Source organism: Tursiops truncatus, chromosome 15 (genome assembly GCF_011762595.2).
Source record: "Tursiops truncatus isolate mTurTru1 chromosome 15, mTurTru1.mat.Y, whole genome shotgun sequence".
Lineage (NCBI taxonomy): Eukaryota > Metazoa > Chordata > Mammalia > Artiodactyla > Delphinidae > Tursiops > Tursiops truncatus.
Genome location: NC_047048.1, coordinates 19,005,277 through 19,027,903, shown reverse-complemented (window position 1 = coordinate 19,027,903; position 22,627 = coordinate 19,005,277). Strand labels below are relative to the sequence as shown.

The 22,627-nt window shown below is 42.5% G+C and overlaps 1 protein-coding gene across 2 annotated transcripts; it reads right to left on the bottom strand.

The window, feature by feature from the left end:
- Positions 1 to 4,372: 4,372 nt before the first annotated feature.
- On the bottom strand, positions 4,373 to 22,624 carry ZKSCAN2 (zinc finger with KRAB and SCAN domains 2). Of its 2 annotated transcripts, XM_004314089.4 has the most exons (7): positions 21,471 to 22,624; positions 20,256 to 20,442; positions 17,699 to 17,790; positions 17,241 to 17,367; positions 13,648 to 14,331; positions 11,238 to 11,729; positions 4,373 to 8,947 (listed from the first exon to the last, which is right to left on the bottom strand). In XM_004314089.4, exons 1-7 carry the CDS (start codon positions 21,873 to 21,875, stop codon positions 8,025 to 8,027), a joined length of 2,910 nt encoding a protein of 969 aa, XP_004314137.3. In that variant the 5' UTR covers positions 21,876 to 22,624; the 3' UTR covers positions 4,373 to 8,024. The 2 variants fall into 2 exon arrangements, with proteins under 2 accessions (XP_004314137.3, XP_073648291.1); XM_073792190.1 differs by lacking the exon at positions 11,238 to 11,729 and having other exon boundaries at positions 21,471 to 22,623.
- Between the last annotated feature and the right edge of the window lie 3 nt (positions 22,625 to 22,627).

Sequence of the window (22,627 nt, the reverse complement as noted above, 5' to 3'; positions counted from 1 at the left end):
TGCATATTTCATTTAGTCCTCACACAACAATCCCATGAGGTAGTGTAGTGGGTTGAATAGTGTCCCCACTTAAATTCATGTCCACTTGGAACCTCAGAATGTGACCTTGTTTGGAAACAAGGGCTTTGCAGACCCAAGTAAGGTAAGGGTCAAGACGAACCATACTGGATTAGAGTGGGCCCTAAATCCAATGAAAGTGTCCTTATGAGAGACAGAAAAGGACGCAGAGAAAGTGGCCATATGGAAGGTCCAAGGCAGAGTTATGGTATCACATGATAGCACCAGGAGTCACCAAGAGCTAGAAGAAGCAAGCAGGGGTTCTCCCCGCAGCCTTTGGAGGGAGTGTGGACTGCTGACGCCCTGATTTCAGACTTTTGGCACCCAGAATGGTGAGAGAATAAATACCTGTTTTTTTAAGTCACCGAGGTTGTGGTCATTTCTAGGGACAGCCTCAGGAAATGAATACAGGTAGCCACTCTTACTCTTCCCATTTTCCAGAGGAGCAAATGGAGATCCCAAGAGATGACATTACCCAGAGTCACATAGTTAGTACATTGGTGGAGCCAAAATATAAGGTACGTTTGACTGCAGGGTTCATGATCTTTGTCATCACAGGTTACTATTGCTGAATAAGGGACAGTATGTCGCCTGACTACTTGCCCCTTAGTCCCCCATGAAGAGGGGGACAGAAGCACGTGTATGATAACTCTTCTCACTCCTAACTTGCAATTGGATTTCAAGTCCCGCTCTTCATATCCATTTCTAGACCACAGGCTCTCAAGAGGAAGATCAATGTTAATTCCTCTTTGTGATTCCACATTATTGGGCTCACTGCTGTACAGAAGGGACTGAGTACTTGTTGACTGAAAGAATGGCATAGGCGGATCCTGATGACTCTCAGATTCATTCTGACCCTACAGAGTAGCATCCAAGATTGACCCAGATCACCTAAGTTTACCTCCACCCCACCTCCTGTCTTCTCAGGAACAACGAGGTCACAGAATTTTAGGATGTTAGAGCTGGAAACTCTATGGCAGTAGTAAAAAGCAGTTGCTACGAGTTTGGATTCTGAGAAAGATCCAAGTTTAAATCTCAGAACATTGGCTTTTTTGCTGTATAAGTTTGAAGAAGTTATTTAACTTCTCTCAGCCTCAGTTTCCTTAAAATGGGAAACCTGCCTCAGAGTGTTTGTGAGGATAAGTGTTTGTAAAGCATTAGCACAGTGCCCATACCTAGTGAGTGGACAGTGTGATAGCTCTTATATTTATTATTGTCTAATCAAAAATTTTTTTTTCCCCACACTGTGTGGCACACAAGATCGTGGTTCAAACCCGTGCCCCCTGCAGTGGAGTGTTAACCACTGGACTGCCAGGGAAGTCCCTCTAATCAAAGGTTTTGAAATGTGCAGGTATCAGAATCATGGCAAGGGAGCGGAGCTCTGGCAAGAAGATTCTAAACGGACTTTGCACGCATGTATTTTCTCAATCAACTATCTTCACATAAGGATCTTTGGGCCTCTTGAGGGGAAAATGTTGGGAAGCACTCATGCTGTCCAATCCCAAAACCCAGAGAGGCGAGCTAAATAATTTGACTATAATCACACAGTGATCTAATGGCAGAGCTCAGTTAGAATCCAGGATTTTGGACACACTCTCTAGTGTTTTTTTCTACTGCAGCAGGCATGTGCTGCTTTATACCCTTGGAGCACAAGTACTGATTCATTTCCTTTTGAGAGAATCGTCTTGAGTCCTCATATTCTGTGTTGTAGAGAAACCTAGTATTATGTTCTCGCATCTTCCCTCACCAGACTGTCCAAGAACTCTGAGAGTTTAAGCAATCCAAAGGGGAAGTATGCCAATCTTCTACCTTCATGTCCTAACTTTTAATTTTATTTTTTAAATATTTATTTGGCTGTGCCAGGTCTTACTTGCAGCATGGGGATCTAGTTCCCTGACCAGGGATCGAACCCAGGCCCCCTGCACTGGGAGCATGGAATCTTAACCACTGGATGGACCACCAGGGAAATCGCTTTATTTTACTTTTAATATTAAAAATTTTTTTATTGAAGTATAGTTGATTTACAATGCTGTGTTTCAGGTGTACAGCAAAGTGATTCAGTTTTATATATATATACTTTTTCAGATTCTTTTCCATTTCAGGTTATTATTTATTTTTGCTTTGTTGGGTCTTTGTTTCTGTGCGAGGGCTTTCTCTAGTTGTGGCAAGCGGGGGCCGCTCTTCATCACGGTGCGTGGGCCTCTCACTATCGCGGCCTCTCTTGTTGTGGAGCACAGGCTCCAGACGTGCAGGCTCAGTAGTTGTGGCTCACGGGCCTAGTTGCTCCGTGGCACGTGGGATCCTCCCAGACCAGGGCTTGAACCCGTGTCCCCTGCATTAGCAGGCCGATTCTCAACCACTGCGCCACCAGGGAAGCCCCATTTTAGGTTACTAAAAGATTGAATACAGTTCTCTGAGCTATACAGTAGGTCCTTGTTGTTTATCTATTTTATCTATAATAGTGTACATCTGTTAATCCCAACCTCCTAATTTATCCCTCCCCACACCCTTTCCCCTTTGGTAACCATAAATTTGTTTTCTGTGTCTGTGAGTCTATTTCTTGTTTTGTAAATAAGTTCATTTGTATCATTTTTTAAGATTCCACATATAAGTGATATATTTGTCTTTGTCTAACTTACTTCACTCAGTATGATAATCTCTAGGTCCATCCATGTGCTGCAAACGGCATTATTTTATTCATTTTTATGGCTGAGTAATACTCCATTGTGTAATATACCACATCTCCCTTATCCATTCTTCTGCCCATGGTCTTCCTGCTCTAACTTTTTACTTCATGCCCACTGCAGCTGCCATTTTATAGCTGAGTCAGTCACACTTGTCTCGGCCAGGGTGGTTTCTAGAAAGAGGGGTTGTTTACTGACAATTCCACAACTTCCACACCAAGCACACCTGTGTGCTCCACGGGCTCCATGCTCATGTATCCAAGCAGCTCTTAAGGCCGGGCCTTTTGGGTCTTGCCCCCATCCCCTCTATCCCCACACTGCCACTTTCCTCCAGAGTCCTACCACCTCAAAGTGGGTTCAGGCGTTCGCCTCTCTTGGGACCCAAAACCATTGCTTCCCTTCTGAGTCCCTGGACCCACCATGGTGTTTGGAGGTTGTGACTAGCTTTGTTCCTTTTGGTGTTTGAAACACAAAGCATTCATTCTCCTCCCTTAAAATCTAATTGCCTTAACTGGTTTATAGGAATTGAAAATTTGTAGCCTTAGAGATTTTTTTCCCCTTACAGATTTAAAGTCTCTCATCTAATTCCCACACGTGGGTCAGTTCACAGACTTAAATCTCTATAAAGGAATGGAAGATCAGGTAATCTTGTGGAACGATTATGATGTAACAACGCACATGAATATGGAGCCATTTTTTTCTTTTTAATATTTATTTAGTTTTTGGCTGCATTCAGTCTTAGTTGTGGCACACAAGATCTTTCATTGCAGTGCGCGGGCTTCTCTCTAGTTGTGGCACGTGGGCTCAGTAGCCCTGTGGCATGTGGGATCTTGGTTCTCTGACTAGGGATCAAACCGGCATCCCCTGCATTGCAAGACAGATTCTTAACCACTGGACCATCAGGGAAGTCCCTATTCTGAGCCTTTGTCTCTGTTTCCTCTAAAAACGTTGTGGCCATTTACTCAAGGAAAATATAGAAAATGTAGAGGGACTCTCAGATACTGACCCTGAGCAGTTATAATTCTTGAGAACCTTGGGTGCTATTGCAGTTGGCTGCTTATAAAGTCCAGGTGAGAGATACACTTTGTCTGGAATCTACCTCATGTCTAGGTGAACTGGCTCTAGATCCATCCTATGATTCTTCTTACAGTTTCTAAGAGTATAGTTGGAAATACATCCTCGGCAGGTGACAAAATCTCTACACTGACTCTATGACCCATGGAGTTGGAGTTGTTATGGGAAGAAGGGCTAAGTGGAAGCCACTGGGACTCTTTAAATCAAATAGTAAACCAAAGGCACCACCGTATCTGGGGAAATCATGTCAAGACTTGTTCCAGCAGCAGAGGCTGTGGTTGAGTGCCCCTCCAAGAACACACGCAGTGTGTGCCTCCAAGACTAACTCCCCTCTAGAATTAGAGCCAAACGTTTTCTGGGACAATGGCAGTGACAGCTATCAGAGGACTGCAGCACAGGAATAGCTGTGGACTCCCAAGAGATCCCTGCTAGCTGCGGGGAGAACAGTGGACTGGAAAGAAACTGAAATTCCCTTGAGCTACGAGGATCAGCTTTTATTAGCCCTTGGATAAGTTCTCTTCTTCCTTGATAGAAGACAGCCTTCAAATTATGGCAAAAACCAACGGGAGTCATTTATTTTAGACATTTATTTCACATACAAGTTTTCAAGAAGACATCTAAGTGAACATTAATACAAAACAATGAGTAGACATACATTTATACTTGGAATGCATTCAGAGGTAAAGGCTTATCACTACACAAGTCACTCAGACGCACCTTGCATTTGGGGCTTCCCCAGCTCCCTCAGAGTTGAATTGTGTCTGTCACTGGGCACCAGAGCTCCCAAAATAGGCTTTCTCCACTGCAGCTACCTGCCGCTGCCTATCGAGGTGACTCAGGGGCTGCCTGCGGTTGAACATGAGTGATTTGTCCTTTCTCCTCACTGAGCAAGCTCCCGGACTGCTCACAGCATCCTCTTGCTAAAGTATGGGGTGGATTCAGTGCAGCCCGAAATGCTGCCTGTGGTGGCGAGCCAGGGCAGTGGCCTGGTCTTATAATCTTTTCCTCTCTACATGATGCCCCATAGCCTCACAAAACATCAGAGCCAGAGTGGTCTTGGCAATCATGCTCAACTTCTCTTCAGATAAGGATATCAGGCCCAGAGAGAGGCTGATTTGTCCAGCAACACTCAGAAAGTGGTAGCGACAAGAATGAAACTTGTCTTTTGGCTTCTGGTCTAACGCTCATTCTACGTGCAGGCTGCCCTGAACTGTTTAAGCATATTGTGACGTTTTCCTCTTTAAAAAAACTAAGGTTTCCTTCCAGATGAATACAGTAGGTTGTATGTGTATAATAAAAATGCCAGTAAGAATCACGGCATTTGTGGAAGTAACAAAATAAGCCTATGCAGGGATACAACCAGGTTCCAAAGTTCCAAATCTATATTTACCTAATCTACAGTATTAGATAAATATAGATTTAAGTAGTTGGTTGAGGTGAGTTGTAAGCTCTGTTTTTGTAAGTTTCTTTGTTCCAGCAGCCAGAAGAAAAGTAGTAAGTTGTAAAAAAAAAAAAAAAAAAAAATCAGTGTTTGTAAGGTAAAATTTTTATTTTTTGCTTTAGAATCAGAGCTTTCTCTGGTACTGAGACCTAGGAAGAAACCTTCTCCTACAGGTCTTCATAAAGGCAATTTATGTGAAATGAGACACAGTAATCAGAGTATGACTGTTCATTTTGACTTTCATGCTCCACCTTAAAAAGGATAAAATACAAACTGCCTTGGTCTAAGATGGTGGGTAGGACTTCCTATTTCTTCAGAAGCAAAGTCCAGTAAGTTAATTTAATACAAGTTCAAATAGTCCACTTACAACTGGGAAAAGGTAAGGGAACCCAAATTTCACCTTAGCTTGATTCCAGACATATGACAGACAGAATGAGTTTATTCCACTGGAGAAGGAGTGGTTCTTGAGCCTTTCCTGCCACTGGGGAAATTGAAGCGACAGAGGTAGAGAATATGATTTTAGGCAATTAAAAAAACTCTTTTTGCAAGTGAAGGTGATTTTTTCATTAATAAACTAATTATGTTCCATAATTGACATGAACATAATTGACATTACGTTTTGCTGCAATACTTCTTCCATCATATTGCAAGTTCCTTGAGCACAGACACCATGCCTTTTTTCATTTTCATATCCCTCACCGTGCCTAGAACACAGCCTTACACACAACAGTGCTTAATAAATATTTATGAGTAAATCATCTACTTTCCTGAATCATGCTTCGATATAATGATCAATCCTGCGTACCTATTACTAAGAGGTGATTTCTATTAATGTGTGTCGTCTTTAGAGTTAGAATTCCAGAACATCGACACAATACAAGCACACGCCCACTGGCACCACACACACCTCACTGTGCTAGGCACACTACCAACATGAAACTGCACTTACCGTTAGAAGTCTATAATTCAGACAACACAGAGGAAATCAACCTACTGAACAACATCCTAACATTCCTAACAAGTGTACGAAACATTTATCAATGTTTACCTGAGTCACCTGCCTTCCAACAGGCCACACCTGATTCTGGCACCGTAAGTTGGATTTCTTTCTACACTGCCTACCCTCCTTGGTACTTTGTTGAACAAGTTTCAAAAGATTCAAACGTACTCAGATGTCTTCAAATAAGAAAGCATCTGACAAAGGAGAGAGAAGATCAAAAAAATGATCTACAGCCCTGACTCCGGTTATCTTTCCACTAAACTTATGACTTCTCCCTCCCCAAAGCAAAGCCCCCCGAGGTTACCTTCATCTTAAGGGTATAAATGCCACTGGCCTCATCCTGGAGTTTAACAGCTTTGGATGACCAAATCCCTGGTTTGCGACGTCCATAAGTGAACTGTCTCCCCATCTGAACCCTTCCTTCAGTATTTATCGGGGCAGTGCTGGGGGTTGTCAAAGACATCTTTCAGACCAACTGGTAAATGTGGAAAACGAAAAGTGTTCTGGCCTGGAAGTTTCAGTAAATATTTACACCTTCACTCATTGAGGTATAGAGCTGTATAAATTACTCAGGGTTCTACAGAGAGGTTTATGACCACATGAAGAGGGACTAGAAGCCTCAGAAAGAGAACGGTAAACTTAACAAGCAGCTCTGGAGTGCTGGCCTGGACCAAGGTGGCTATCTGATCTAAAGCAGGTCTAAGGAGTCCAACTGATCTTATAAATATTGAATGTTTCAGGTCTCTACCTCACTTCCTTCCCTATCTCCTTAGAGTTTTAGAAAACTATCTAAAATTATACAATATTATACTGAAGTGTGGGGTTGGGAGGCATAAAATATGCCAACATTATCAGTCATATTCTAGACAAAAACCGGAGAAGTCACACATTCAGAACTAGAATGTGTCTGAAATTCTACTTTAATGAGACACACCATGAGCATGCACGCTATTCAGTCTGAGGAGGGCATGGTAGTGCAGAAGAGTCAGACAAGGGCACCCAGAACAATTAAGAGGTAAGTGTAGGACTTCGGAGAAACAGTAACAGGAACTGGATTACTTATAGGCTGGAGAAACAGCAGCCGAGAGGCTCTCAGTCTTCAGGTACAGAAACGGTCAGTCTACAAAGGACGATGGGTGATCAGTTGCTTCTCATCTCTATGGAGGGCAAGGCATTATTTCAGTGACAATACAGGGATTCTACCTTAGCTATTTAGATCAACTTCTTGACACAAAAAAGGTACACTGCAACAGACTTCTGATGGAAACTATAAAATCTTCAATCTCCTTTTGTGAATATCTTCAAAACCAAGATGGATCTGATGTGGTTCTCATCAGGCTCCTGAAAGTTCTACCCAAACAGGAAACTCTGTGATCAAGTTGCATCCGGGATCGCATGTGGTAGAGAATGAGAAAAACTTTGAGCATTTTTTATCTCCTTGATAACAACTCTCCCATACACTGAAGGATCTTGGATGTTGCTGGGTTTAGCGATCCCATGGCAGTGGCCTCGACATACTGAAGAGAATTCCATTCTGCACTCAGACACTGTATCTTCTTCACTTTATTAAAGGAAAAGTTGAGACACATAGAAGGAGAGGAACAGACTGATCAAGTTAGAGGCAGAGGTGAGGACAGGATCCAAGTCTTTATTGATATTCTCAACCTTATCTTGGGAATTACACTTTATAGCTAAGAAAAGATTGCTTCCAAGAGTGAGATTAGGGTAAAATGGCTAAGGGGACATTTAGGAAGAGAAGAGATCGTCATCAAACAGTTTGCCTGAATTCATCAGTCTTTCCCTTGTGTGGGTTCTCTGGGGCATAGAGCGCTGGAGGGTATGGCAGAAGCTTTTCTCTCACATGAACCTCCCGATGTTTAGTGAGAACAGAACTCTTACTGAAACGTTTGCCACACTGCACGCACCCGTAGGGCTTCTCTCCAGTGTGTACTCGCCGATGTTCTCGAAATCTCGTACAGTTATTGAAACTCTTCTCACAATCCACACATTTGTAGGGATTCTCACCAGTGTGGACTCTCCTGTGGGCACTGAAATGAGAACTGTTGGTAAAGCTTTTCCCACACTCTCCACACTGGTAGGGCTTCTCTCCAGTGTGGGTTCTCTGATGTATTATGAGACTCGAGCTCTGACTGAAGCATTTTCCACACTCTTCACATCTGTAGGGCTTCTCTCCTGTGTGGATTCTCTGGTGGGCACCGAAGTTTGAGGAGTCGTTAAAGCTTTTCCCGCAGTCAAGACATTTAAAAGGTTTTTCTCCTGTGTGGATTCTTTGGTGTCTAATTAGACTCCTGCTTCTACCAAAGCACTTCCCACAGACACTACACTTGTAAGGATTTTCCTTCTGGTGGGTCATCCGGCACATGAGGCGAGCACTCCTTCCAAAGCTTTCTCCGTATTTGAGAAGTCGGTAGGGCCTTTTCCCCATGAAAGGCCTCTGATGCACGACAGCTTTCCCTAAATCTCTAGGCTGAGACATCAGTTTTCCCTGTCTGACTCCTTGAAGGTTGTCCCATTGTCTTCCTGAGATGCATTCCCTTTTACAATATTTACCTGGGTCAGCATTCTGAGAAACAACCCTTTTAGACTTTTCTATTAGTGCCCTATGCTGCTCCATGTCCTTATATATTACCTGTGTTGCATCCTCCTTGGTACTACTTCCAATTTCAAAATCTGAAAAAAAAGACAATAAACATTTCAGACCAGTCATGTATCAACATAAACAACATGGCCTACAGGCCTTGTCTGTTAGGATCCCTGTGTGCTTCACTGGCCTCAGGCATGGGGACTCTTTCTGATTCACTGGGCCTTATTTTCTTTCAGTTCCACGAATAGCCAATAAAACCCAGCACAAAGTAGGCCTCTGGAAATGTTTTCAGAATTTAATTATAATCCAAGCCATTATCCCCAATCTGTATCCTGATTAACGTGGGAGCAACTTAGTTTATCTCCCTGAAATTCCACTACAATTCATCCTGCTTTCAAATTTTCTCATCTATAATGAAAGTACACTACACTTCATTAGTGTTTAGATTCTAATGATCAAGTCCAAATTCCTCAATGGACTTCTAAGCTCATCAACCTCTAGTCATACTCTATGCAAGGGTATTTCTTTCTTCTCAAATGTTGCTGTCACTTTGTTTTTCTGGCAGTCTCACACACAGACCACACTAACTCAAATCTTAATTCTCACTGCTCGACAACCAGAATTATCTTCTCCTCACTCTTTCATCTGCATCCCACAGTACATCCTGGATCCAGCTTTGCCAAGAAGTTTTCTGAACAGAGAGCATGATGTGGTGAAGACACAGGCTTTGGAATCAGACAGCTCTGGTTATGATTCCATCCTGGTCACTTATTAACTGTGTGGTTTTTGTATTAACTTTTTGTTATAGAAAATTTAAACACAGAAAAGTAGAGAACAGTACATAAACTGAACTTCCATGAACCACTTACCCAGTGATATACTCCTGGCCAATCTTGTTTCATCTCTATTCCCACACATTCTCTGCTCCCTCTACCCGGATTATTTTGAAGTAAATTCAGACATCGTATTATTTGATCCATAAATAGTTCACAAACTGTGTAAGTTAGGCCCAATCCAGGTTTGCTTGATTCTCAAACCCTTCTTATGCATTTTGCTGTACTGTCTTTTTTCTACTTGCTAATTTCAACGTTACTTTCCTTCCACATATTGAGCTGAAACTGCCAACATCCCTCAGTCCTAAGTGGAGTGGCTGTGTCCTGGGCTGGAAGAGGAGGGCAGCCATCAGTGAATCCACTGACTTAGGTCAAAAGCCCTAACAATGTCATCTTCTGAAGTACTCTGATTGGGTCCAACATTGTTCTGGGATTTGGAGGAAGTTATAGCCTAGTAGTTGCCTCAGACAGAGCCTGATAATTTGATGACAGATCTGGAGCTCACCTTAAAAAACAAGATTCACAAGAGAAGGACTTTGTTTCCAAAGTTATCAACTTTAACAGTTCCAGTTACAGAGTTAATAATTTCAGCTTTCATTCCCATACAAAAACAAATTCCTGTATAAATACTACCAGAGAGCATATGTGTGAACTTCCTTTTCTAATGTTTGTTTTGAATAAGCATAGAGTACAGGAAGGAAAATAATAACAGGTAAGGTTAGAAAGACAAACTCAGATTAAGGATGGTTGTGGAATCTTAATACAAGTCTAATGGAGAAAACTGGTTTGGAGACTTTTACAATAGTTTAGGCAAGAGACAGAGAAATGCTAAACTAGGGTAATGGTTATGGTAACTAAAGAGGGGGGCAGATGGGAGTTCTACAACAGCTGAAAAAACATATCATCTGCCTGGATGTAAACAATGAGAGAGAAGGCATCAAAAAAATCTCTATCTTTTAAGTCTGGATGACCTGTGGGAGGACACAGGGAAGAGCCATAGTGTGGGAAGGAAGATGCTGATTTTAATTTTGAAAAATGTAAGCCTGGACTGCTGGTGAGACGCCTGTGAGGGCATCCAGTGGTCAGCAGGAAACCCGCAGGTGGAGCTCAGTACCAGAATAAAGTCTTTTTCTCTCTGCCTATCCTTTTTCTCATGCACATCACACATAACTGAGACATTTCTGTTTTGAGCTTACTAACACACCTCCTTGATCTGAGTTTTTCTCACGTTTAATTCCAAATTCTTCTTCCCCACAATATTTCTAGGAGATATTAAACATTATCTGCCCCATACACACCAAAACCGAGGCTGAGATCCCAAAAACCAAATCACGAGAATCCAAGTTCCTCCCTTGAACAGAAGCACCATAAGAACAGGGCCTCTGTTTTATTCATCGATACCTCCCCCTTTTCCTCAAATGGCACAGGACACACGAATATCTGCTTAATGAATAGACCTTCATGAGCGATGTGCCAGCTCTTCTGATCTGTCAGTAGATCCCACTTCCTTCTTCTTTAGACCACAGCCCCTCATGATCCTTACCACTCGGGCCTTGCAGTAAACCTGGAGGTCCCTGGAATTCTGGCTCTGGCACAATTTCCTCCTCACTCAGTCTCTCACTGCTGGAATCTTCAACTATTGCCTCCTGTGAGTCCTCCTCAGGTTCCCAGCCCGTAGGTTCCTGGGGTTCAAGCTCAATGTCCTCTCTTTCTTGAATTGAGGGTGACGGGGCTTCCTCTGGGGTGCTAGTGGGAGGGGCAGATGCCCGAGAGTTAATCAGGGCATCCATCTCCTTGTAGAATGCACAGGACTCTAGCACGTGACCGTTTTTCACTTTGCGGTAACTCTTCTGAAGGCTTTTGAACTTGGTCCGGCACTGTTCCGGTGTCCGGAGGAAGCCACACTCTTGCAGCTGTTCAGCCACGGCCCCGTACAACTTGCTCTTCCGATGACAGGCTTGCAGTGCTTCATAAAACCGAGTCTCACGGAGGATGTCAAGGAAAGTCTTGGTTTCCTCGTAGCCCCAGTGCACACCTGCCATTCAAGGATAAAGTTCAAAGATACAAGGTGTCTGAAGCCTCTATACATTACAAAATATAAGAAGTACAAGAAAACAAATCCCATTCCCTGGAACTATTATATGCCTGGGAATAAGCTTTGCAAGAAATGAGAAGGCCTATATAAAATAACTATAATATTATATTGAAAGACATAAAAGAACTAGAAAGAATGGAGAGACACTTTCTGGATAGGAAGATTCAAGTTGTACAGATATCAACTGTCAAATGAATCTATAAAGTCAAAATCCCAATAGGATTTTAAAATTAAAATTGATGAACTGATCTCAAAGTTTACTTGGTAGAATAAAAATGTAGCCCCCCAAATCTGTCATTGCTATGGTTCTTAAGGATTTAGCTGTCTGTCTTTTAAAAATTGTTAGGAATAATGGGCTAGGACACCCAGCAGGAACTTTTCCCCCAAATTCCCTATCATTTCTTTAGCCCGTCTTCTTTGAACAGCAGAACTATGTCCAGAGTAGTTTTTGATGTTACTGAGTCCTCTACTTTGAGAGATGAAACCATCTGTAAGACAGGAAGATGTCCTGCTTTTATAGCAGAATTAAGCTTTTCAGGATATGTCTGAAGACAGTTTGTTAAACATGCTTTTTGGGTGTTTTATAATCTGTAGTAGGAAAGTCTTTTCTGTCCTCCAACTTACTGGGTGGTCTCTTTCAGTCATATCATTGGATTCCATATTTGAAACCACCTACCCTCATGTCTATGGATTTCCAGAATGATGAATACCTGTATAATGCATTTTCCCATCTTTTTCCTGAGATCTGTTTGTTTTGAATAGGTACAGTCATGAGTACAGTCTCAGATCTCCCAGCCTGGTTTATTTTTCCATTCTACCTAAGAAATTACCATCTTTTCATAAAGTGGATTACAGAAACATTACTAATAACTGTGACACCAGGCAGTGTTTTATTGCATTTTAGCATCTGCAGAATGCCTTCATCTACGTTATCTCATTTAACGCTAATAACTACCCTCATATTCTTAGCTATATTTTAGACAGAAAACTGAAGCTCAAAGTAGTTATATGATATGTCAGCTGTCACATAGCTACTAAGTGGTGGTTTAGTTCTGCATGTCCCAGGCCCCAAATTTCAACACCATCTTTCTTTTGTATAGTATCTTTTTTTTATCCTTTTAATTTCAATATTTCTGAATATTGTTTAAGATGTATCTCTTGTGGTTCTGGGTTTTTGAGCATAAGCCACCCATTCTCCTTGCTTTGGCCCTGCAATAAGCCTTTCTCTGCTCCAAAAAAAAAAAAAGAAAAAGATGTATCTCTTGTAAGCAATATAGTTTTTAAAAATATATCTGATAATCTTAGACTTTTAAATTTGTAATTAATGATATATTTGGATTTACATCTATCATCTTACTGATTTTTTTCCATTTAATGCATCTACTTTGTGATTCTTCTTTTCCTTTCTTGTCTTCTCTTTGAATTTCTTTTTTTTTAAATTCTTTTTTTTTTGTTGTTGTTAGTTACATATTCCTTTATGGACTATCCTTGATAGTATAATAATGTATCCTTGACTGTTACAATCTAATACAATTGACTGCATTGTAACAATTCTCAGATAATGTTAGATCCTTAGAACCCTGGACTCCATTTGTCTTCCTTCCACAGACCCCAAATACTCAAAATGCATGCTGTGCTCTAACCCAAAAAAGAACCCTTCATGGCTGTTACTCAGACTGCACTGGGGGTAACAAAACACCTGGGAGTACTTTCAGTTACATGGCCAATTACAGTGATGAGTGGCAAGGTGTGCGTGACAGAATTCCCTGGGTTTGGTCACTTCTGGTCTACTCCTTTTTCCACAAGACCACATCATCCATTTTCAAACCAGAAAGAAAAAAAAAAGCACCATTCTTACCACTCAGGTTTTGAAATAAGACAGGAGCACCACGAAGCTCAGACTTCTGGATAAACTCAACACCCATTTCATCACCATCAGATTCTTCTGCGGCTTCTTCCTCCTCCACCAAATTGATCTGTTCTTTAGCATTGATACCAATTCTCTTTAGTCTGGGGAGAGACAGAATCTCCTTTGGCTTATCCGTGGATGAAGTATGAGCTGCAGGGTTCAACAAAACATCCATGTCCTCAAAGAAGGCACAGGGTTCTAGCACATGGCCATTTCTCACTTTTCGATAACTCTTCTGTAGACTTTTGAACTTGGTCCGACACTGCTCTGGTGTTCGGAGGAAGCCACATTCTCGCAACCATTCAGCTACAGCACCATATACTTGGCTGTTTCGGGGACAGGCCTGAAGTGTTTCATAAAAGCGAGACTCTTTGAGAATTGTAAGAAAAGTCTTAGTTTCCTCGTAACTCCAATGCACACCTGCTATTTTTTCATCTTCCAAACCCCACTGCTGCTGCTCTCTCCGTGTTTTCCCTGCATTCCTTGCAGGGGTCTGAATAGCATGAACTGATTTTTCCTTGATATAGTTGCTTTGTAGGACATTCCTCTTATTAGGGGATTGTAGACCTATTGTCCATGGCTCCTTTCTTTGCGCCAACTGTGCCATCTTGTTAGCTGTAGACACTGTGTTTCCTAGAGTAAGAGAAACATATTTCATGCTAGAGAGATCAGCACTGCATGCCCCAATCTCCTGCTGTAGTATGCTCTCCTGGAACACTTGTTCACACCTATCCTTTAAAGGTCTTGTTCAGTTCCTTCTCTAAAGTCTTCCTCAATCACGATCATGCACACTAGTTTCTTACACGAGTTATTTGGCACAATCATCTACTAACTTAAAACTACCGTTTCACTTCTCATATATGTACCACTTCCTTCCCCAGCTAGTTCTTAAAGGAAAACTTTTAAGGGTAAGAAACACGTATTACATTACCTTCAATTCCCTCTCAGTATCTAACATTGTGTTAGGTTCAGAGCGTGCTCCTATGAACCAGTATTCGTTACTTATAAAGTGTGCTTACACCTGCTCCCCACATCCCCTCACTCTCCCACTCAACACACACATACACACACTAGGGCTATGGGAGATGAGAAGTCAAGAACTTTTGGAGACATTCTGGCGAAGTTAATGGGAAAGAGACGTAAGAATAGGAAAGTAACTTAATTTTTTACTTTACAATATGGTGGAGATCAACATGTCTTAAATTGGAATCCGAGCTCCACCACTTACTTTACTTTCTGACCAGGGGACGTTTCTTAATCTCTCTGAGCCTCAGTTTCCTAGGAAATAATATAATCTATTCAACAAGGTGCTGGGAATATTAAATAAAGGATCATCTGTAAAGTGTCCAATGCCTAATAAGTATGTAATAACATTTAGTTTCCTTCTATAGAAAACACACATAGGAGTTTCACAGAATTCTCCTAGGGAGGCAGCATCAAATCAAATCCTTGCTGAAAGAACCCTGGGGATGGAGATTTGCTCTTCAGTTTCACATGAGAGAAGTAAGTGTAGGGACAATGAAAGTTCAAACATCTACCAGGACCAGGCAGGCAAAGTAAAGGAGTGAGGTGGCTGGAGTGAGAGCCCTGGCATTTTAGCACGAGCTCCTCCACTCAGCTGTGGTCAATGGCTGCTGTGAGAGAAGGTGGGCCCGTTGTGCCTGCCGTTTGATTTTTTTAAGAGATACTGGAAATCCAGATTTATAAACTAATTTTATATTAAAACTCTGTGCAAGGCCCAAATATGTTTGTAGGCTAGACTCATAAGCCTTTAGTTTACAATCTATGATAAAAGACCGAGCCAGGTGTCTGTGGGCCTGGGCCTTTCCATACATAATTATTATACATGGAGGCACTGGGCTAAATCTGAATGTCCATAGTATGGTCTCTAACCCACTCATGGCAGATTTTACTAAGACCTATAATTCATCATTTTACTAGGTCTGGATGCTGTGTGATCCGAGGCAACACTAGGAAACAGCTATTGTGTAGGCAACTTGCCATGTGGCCATCTTTCACTGGCTCCTGTAACAACACTAACAGCAATGACTACCGAGATAACCACACAGGTCTTTGAAGGATGAATGATCAGTGATGAAGTGCAGAGACCCTAAGTAAAAGTTAAAATCAAGGGTCCTGGGACCTCCCTGGCAGTTCAGTGGTTAAGACTCTGCATTTCCACTGCAGGGGGAGCAAGTTTGATCCCTGTTCGGGGAACTAAGATCCCACATGCTGTGGGTGTGACCAAAAAATTAAAAAAAAAAATAATAATAAAAATAAAATAAAATCAAGGGTCCTGCTGTTTTGGGAAGAGTGCTTTGTTACTGGTGTGTCATCTTAAGTTGATCATTTTTTTAAACTGCTTTAATTACTTTCTGATTATAAACAATTGTCAGTTTATCTTTATTCATTCAGTTTGACATGGCCTATTTTGTAAACTCTGTACTTCAGGATCTATATGTATTGTTGTCCAACAGAACTTTCTTTGATGATGATGTTCTGTAACTGTGCTGTCCAATACAGCTATTGAATACCTTTTTTTTTTTTTTCGGTATGTGGGCGTCTTACTGTTGTGGCCTCTCCCGTTGCGGAGCACAGGCTCCGGAGGCTCAGCGGCCATGGCTCACGGGCCCAGCCGCTCCGCAGCATGTGGGATCTTCCCGGACCGGGGCATGAACCCGTGTCCCCTGCATTGGCAGGCGGACTCTCAACCATTGCGCCACCAGGGAAGCCCCATGAATACCTTAAATGTAGCTACTGTCACTGAGGAACTGAATTTTAAACTTTATTTAATTTTAATTAATTTTATAAATTTAAATTTAAATAGCCACGTGTAGCTAGTGGCTACTCTATTAGACAACAAAGGTTTATAGTATCTATAGTGTGTATTGGTGCACATTTTAGGCCTATAATTTTATTCATAAGTAATCTCTGACTTGTAGCTTACATATGAATGAACCATATTTAGCCCTATTGTTAAAGCAGATGATATAGCTCTTCAAAAGTTTGCTTGTAAAATTACATTTCAGTGGTTATGTGTGCCTGTAAAAATTCGTGCTATTTAAAAAATTCACAACACGCTATCAAGGTTGTTGTATTGAAATTACTTTTTTCCTTCTGTTTATAAGATTTCCATCCACTCAGTGAATATTTGCTGGGCGCCACCCATATGTCAGGCTCTGTGCACAGTGTTGGGGTTACTATGGGTTAAACAAAAACAAATCCTAAAAAGACCTTATGACTTTACGGAATTTTTAGTCTAGTGGATGTAGGTAAGTTTATATTTCAATAATATGACAATCATATATAAATCTCCCCAATGTTTTAATCACTAAATTATAAGAATGTATAAAAATCTATAATATAAATTGGAAGAAAGGAATGAGTGAGGTATGAGAACATGGTATGCTAGAGGCCAGAAATGACTAGACAACCCATGGAGGTCCTGAAAGTGATAACATTTATAACTATTTTATCATCGGTAGAAGTGAATATATTAGAAATCCCCAAATCTTTTATTTGAAAAGGGATAGAATCCTTACCCAGGGAGACCATGTTCCCAATACTCTCCTTTCTAATATCCCGGTAGAGGTCTCTGTGAGCAGGAATCTGACGCACACTCTTTTTGTAGGAAAAACCTCTTGCCATGTGGACATCTTTCAGTGGTCCCTGTAACACACTAACAGTAATGACTACCAAGATAACCACATGGGTTTTTGAAGGATGAATGATCATGGATGAAGCACAGAAAGGCCCTAAATAAAAATTAAAATCAAAGAACCAAGTGTATATCATGTGCCAAATGAAGCAGAAGGTACTACAAAGCGTCATAAGAGAGATGATCCAGCAAGGAATCCCATTACTCAGATGGCTGGGTGCAGTCTCTTCTGGAAAAGGAGCAAGGGGGAAAAAGTCTCTTGGAGGGAGTATAAAAGTTTGAGGAAATCATTGTGACTGAATATCCTAGGAAGTTAGGCTAGAGAGAACAATTACAATTTACCTGGGACCCAACAGGAACTCGTGTGGCTGTTACTTCCTGATCTATGGTGTTCCATTCATCAGCAGGAGCAGGAACCCAGGGAGAAAGCCGAGCTGTAAGAAGAGAAAGAAACAATTAGTGTTGTTGGCTCTGCCATCTTATTCATGCTGCTTCTCCTTTTATGAAATGAGCATGTATAAAAAACCTAACAAACATAAATTGGTCATTTTCTCAATGAATTCAGAACAATGCCCCAAACCACGGTACCCTAACGCAGGGCTCACAAACACAAATGCTCTTAGGGAGTAAGCAGGTAAAGGACATCATGAAAGGGGAGAGGTAAGGACTGTGGGGAACTGGAGAGCACATGTCCCACTGAAAGGGTACACCCAGTGTTCAGCTCCAGCTGATGCTTCATTGTGAGATTATTGCCCTGGCACAGAGCTTCTAACTTTTTTTTTTTAATTTTATTTATTTTATCTTTGGCTGTGTTGGGTCTTCGTTGCTGTGAGTGGGCTTTCGCCAGGTGCAGCGAGCGGGGTCTACTCTTCTTTGCAGTGCGTGGGCTTCTTCACTGTGGTGGCTTCTCTTGTGGAGCACGGGCTCTAGGCATGCAGACTTCAGTAGTTGTGGCGCGTGGGCTCAGTAGTTGTGGCTCTCGGGCTCTAGAACGCAGGCTCAGTAGCTGTGGCGCACGGGCTTAGTTGCTCCGCGGCATGTGGGATCTTCCTGGGCCAGGGCTAGAACCCATGTGCCCTGCATTGGCAGGCAGATTCTTAACCACTGAACCACCAGGGAAGCCCCAGAGCTTCTAACTTTTTCAAGAGAAGCCAGAAAGCGGGACTTTTATGTACAATCTCAAGTCTTAAACCTTGAGAACTAAAAACAAACAAACAAAACCCCCAAACCAAAAACTCCTTGTAGGTGAAACAAAACAATCTGATTTGGCACGTGAGTTACCAGTTTGCTATCTCTAGCACAAATTAATTCCCTATGAGTGAATACTGTCCTAAAAAATGTTAGCGTATACAGATACATAGTACTGAACACTACAGGGAAATATACCCCCAGAAAGGTGGAAGGAAGATATATAAGCTTATATAGTATAAGGCAGTCTGTGGTCTAACTTCTCCTCTAGAATTCACTATCTAGGAAAACGTTAAGAATAAATCTTACTGTGACCAAGAACTCAAAAGCTTGATCTACCACTTTCTATGGAATCAAACTGAATCACTTCCTTAGAAATACATTATTCCCTTGGGCACACATGGCTGAAATCCTATCTCTTCTTTTAGAAAGAATTCACCTTTCTGAGATATCTATCCCTCAAATTTTCTGTCCTCCTTACCCCCAGTAAGGACCTCAACAGAAGAAACCACCTAACTTTAGGAATTCCGTATCACCTGAGATGGCAAAATCCAGAAACACCATGGATTTATCAGGTAAAGTAACTGACAGCATATAATCCATGTGAACAAGGGAACTTTGATGCTGATGAACAAACAATGAAAACTCCAGAAACCATTAATATTTGCAATGCAGTCTATCATAATATGAATTTCAGGAGGGATAAGGAGGTGGGGTCCGAAGTGGTGAATCTTGCCCCTTGATGAGGGGTTCTGTAAGTCAGACAGATTTGAAGTTTAAAAATAATCATGCCATTATGGGAGAAAGGAAACTAACATTTACTGAGCACTATTATGCACTGACCCTTTTTATGATGCCTCCTTTAATCTACGCTAACAACCTTAGTATTTTCCTTTTACAGATGACAGAATGGAAAGTTTGAGAAGTTTAGTAACTTGACCAAGACCACACAGATAAAGAATGGCAGAGGTAGGGTTTGAACGCATACTGTCTACCTCTAAAGCCTAATTTCTTAATCTCTATGCATTAATACACAGAGATTAATTAATATTACTTGCCCGAGATAACACAGGGAGGGGGCAGAGAAAGGATATAAATCCATGTCTTTCTACTGTAGGTTCAGTGATCTTTCCACTCTTCTCTTTAAGCCTGACACCATGCTGCAGAGGATGGAGAGATCACTGTGGACTGGGAAGGGCAGGGTCTTCATTTCCTTGTATTTGACTTGATTCATTAACATCTAGGGCAGATATGAACACCAGTTGTCTCTTCTCTATGAAGTCTTATTGTTTATCCCTCTCATAAGCCACTTCTGTGATGCCTTACTGTCAGTCACTTTTTGAAAAAAAATCTCATTTCCTCTTCCAGTTTTTCCAAGTTGCATATAGTCAGCCAAGAACACACACACTTACACATGCGGCAGGACTAAAAACCACAAGCTGATTGCAGGGTGGAGGTTCTTAAATAACACTATGAGACCCTAAGGCCAGTCTGGGCAATCTATGTTTTCTCAGATTCCATCTTTAAGATCCCTTTTACTTATGTCACACATATTCCCAAGTCTTGAAGCTAATGAAGTCTTTCTCCCCAATATTCAATTTACTTTCAAATATGGATTGAGGGGACGCTACGCTGAACAAGTCACAGTGTTAGGGCTACAAAACAAATCTGCCATGGTCTCTGCACTGGGCATGCTCTGAGTTCTTCTTACCATTCTTGGGTAAGGGCCGAAGCTCTCTCTTTTGGTTCAGCTGCTCCTGGTGTCCTGAGTGGAGGCTTTCAGCTCCTTCCAGAGACATCACTCTGGGTTGGGTCTCCACCTGCTGTGGCTGAAAGTCTGCCACCTCCCATGCTGCTCCAAGTGGGGCTTGCTTCTCTGAGTACACAGGACTGCTAACCTGGGAAATAAAGTCAGTGCCATAGTGGGAAAAGGGAGTTAAAGAGGGCTAGATCAGGGCCAAATTCCCCCAAGAAAGATATCAAAGAAGGATAGAAGATGTGAGAAGGAATGAAAATTTCACTCCATTCCCTATGGGACCTCTGAGGGCATCAGGATAATAGTATTGTCCAGAAGTCTGGGCATAAGGGCATAGGAGAGTGCTCTTTATTAGTATACAGAGGGGCAAAATCTCTTAGGAGTGAAATACAGAGCCTCCCTGTTATCAGACTAGACATTATTTGAGTCCTCATATCTATTAGGTTCACAGAGAAATAAAAGTTCTCAGAACACTAATTAATTCACTAGTGCACTGAAAACTTAGAAAATTAATCTCGACATCTAGTGTCTATTTCTGACCAACACAGCAACTTGCTAATAGTCAGATCTTTACACAAATCCTGTGCAAGGTGAAAGTGCAAATCTTGCAGGATTTCATGAGGTTACTGAAAGGGCTGTTGAAAAACAATTAGAAGAGCATGCAAAGCCACTGACAAATAAGGATCAGCAATTCAAATGGAGAAGAGTGACAAGGATGATGACATTGAGGGCACTTCAGAAGACACGGATTGGAATATTAAAGGATTACAAGAGGCCCTGGGGTAACTGATAAAGTCCTTTCTTTCCTTTTCTTTTTGGGTGGGGAGCAGGGCAAAATAGCCCTCTTCAGGATCAAGCTACAAAAGTAAAATCCTGTGAAGCATAATGTACTGTTCTCTCATATAATTTTTGGGGGAAACATTACGCAAAGATTTAAAACAAATACTTAGCTGCATAATGTTTAGTGTCATTTGCAAGATAACAGTTCAACCAAAGCTTTTTTTCTATTTAATATGAAATTCTGATCCCTTTTAAGTAGATTCCCTTTAAAGGTCTTTCATTATTACCATTTATCCTTCCATAATTTGCATTTCCTGCAATGCATCCCTTGCCCATCTTCCTTTCCACCCCTTCTTGCTAAATACAAAAATTTGGAAAACCCTCTCTCACCTGCTGTCTTAGTCTTCCAGTCTCTTTCTCCAAATGTATTACCAGGGCCACCGCCTCCTCTCCACTTTCCGGACACTGCTTCTGTGCCCACGCCTGAATCTTCTCGGGTAAAATGGTGAGAAACTGCTCAATCACCAGCAGCTCCAGGATCTGTTCCTTGGAACGCATTTCTGGCTTCAGCCACCGGCAGCAAAGTTCCCAGAGTTTACTGAAAGCTTCATGGGGTCCGGTCACATCCTCATAACAGAATTGCCTGAAGCACTTGCGAAAAGTCTCGGACTCAGAGCTGTCCGATCCTTCCAGAATGGGCTGCGATGCCCACTCGGGCTCCTTTTCCACCTTCATTATTAGGCATCCCTCAACCTCCAGGGGCGCGTCGATCTGAGGGTCCAGGGATGCAGCCATGCTCTAACCCGGGGGTCAACCTCACGTCTAGCTCAAAGGAGACTCGAAACCAAACCTTCGAGAGCTCCCTGCTAATGGTTTTGGAAGTGTGGGAAGGCAGGGAAGTGAAAACGGCAGTGTCAGCAGGAACAGGGTACCCCAGGCTGATTAATCAAATCTATCCTAGGCCCTTGAAAAGGTGAACATGTACCCTAAGGTCCAAGAACTCAGCCTCTTCTCCCAACAAGATGTGTCCCCGCGTTGTGGTTTTCCAGGGTGCATCTTTTAGTGCAATGTCGGAAAGAGCAACGCTAGAGGACTGGGAGAAAATCAAGGGGACCGCGGACAGGAGGACGGGGGCGGACAGCCGGGCCGGGAGGGGGTGTGTCAGACACCCGGGTAAGGGCCCGGGGGAGGGGAGGCCCCCGAGTGGGTGGGGCCGGATGCGTAGGCCCCGCCCGGCCCCGGGTTCGAGGCTCGGGGCACGGCAGCGCGCCCAGGCCGCTGCGGGTTGCTGGTGGGGGCCGACGTTATCCGAGGCCAGCGCCCGGCTCTTCTAGGCCAGGGTGGCCCGAGCCGTCCTCAGGAAACCTCCACACGCTGAGGAAAGCCGCGAATAGGTCCTGTCCCTAAGGGGAGAGAAGCGGCGGGGACCAAACAACGATTCGTAGGGTGGCGGCTGCAGGATCCTCGCTCGCAGCCTCGTCTGCTCTGTTCCCGGACTGCGCGGGGGGCGCTGGGAGCAGCAGCCACGCATGCGCCACTCGCGCCCG

What these genes read in the sequence shown, in the direction of transcription:
- ZKSCAN2 (XM_004314089.4), bottom strand. Translation starts at nt 21,875, where the DNA reads ATGGCTGCATCCCTGGACCCTCAGATCGACGCGCCCCTGGAGGTTGAG. An exon ending in CTGGAAGACTAAGACAGCAG is followed by an intron (nt 20,443 to 21,470) that starts GTGAGAGAGGGT and finishes TTTATTTCCCAG; the next exon opens with GTTAGCAGTCCTGTGTACTC. An exon ending in GAGTTCCTGTTGGGTCCCAG is followed by an intron (nt 17,368 to 17,698) that starts GTAAATTGTAAT and finishes AGTGTGTTACAG; the next exon opens with GGACCACTGAAAGATGTCCA.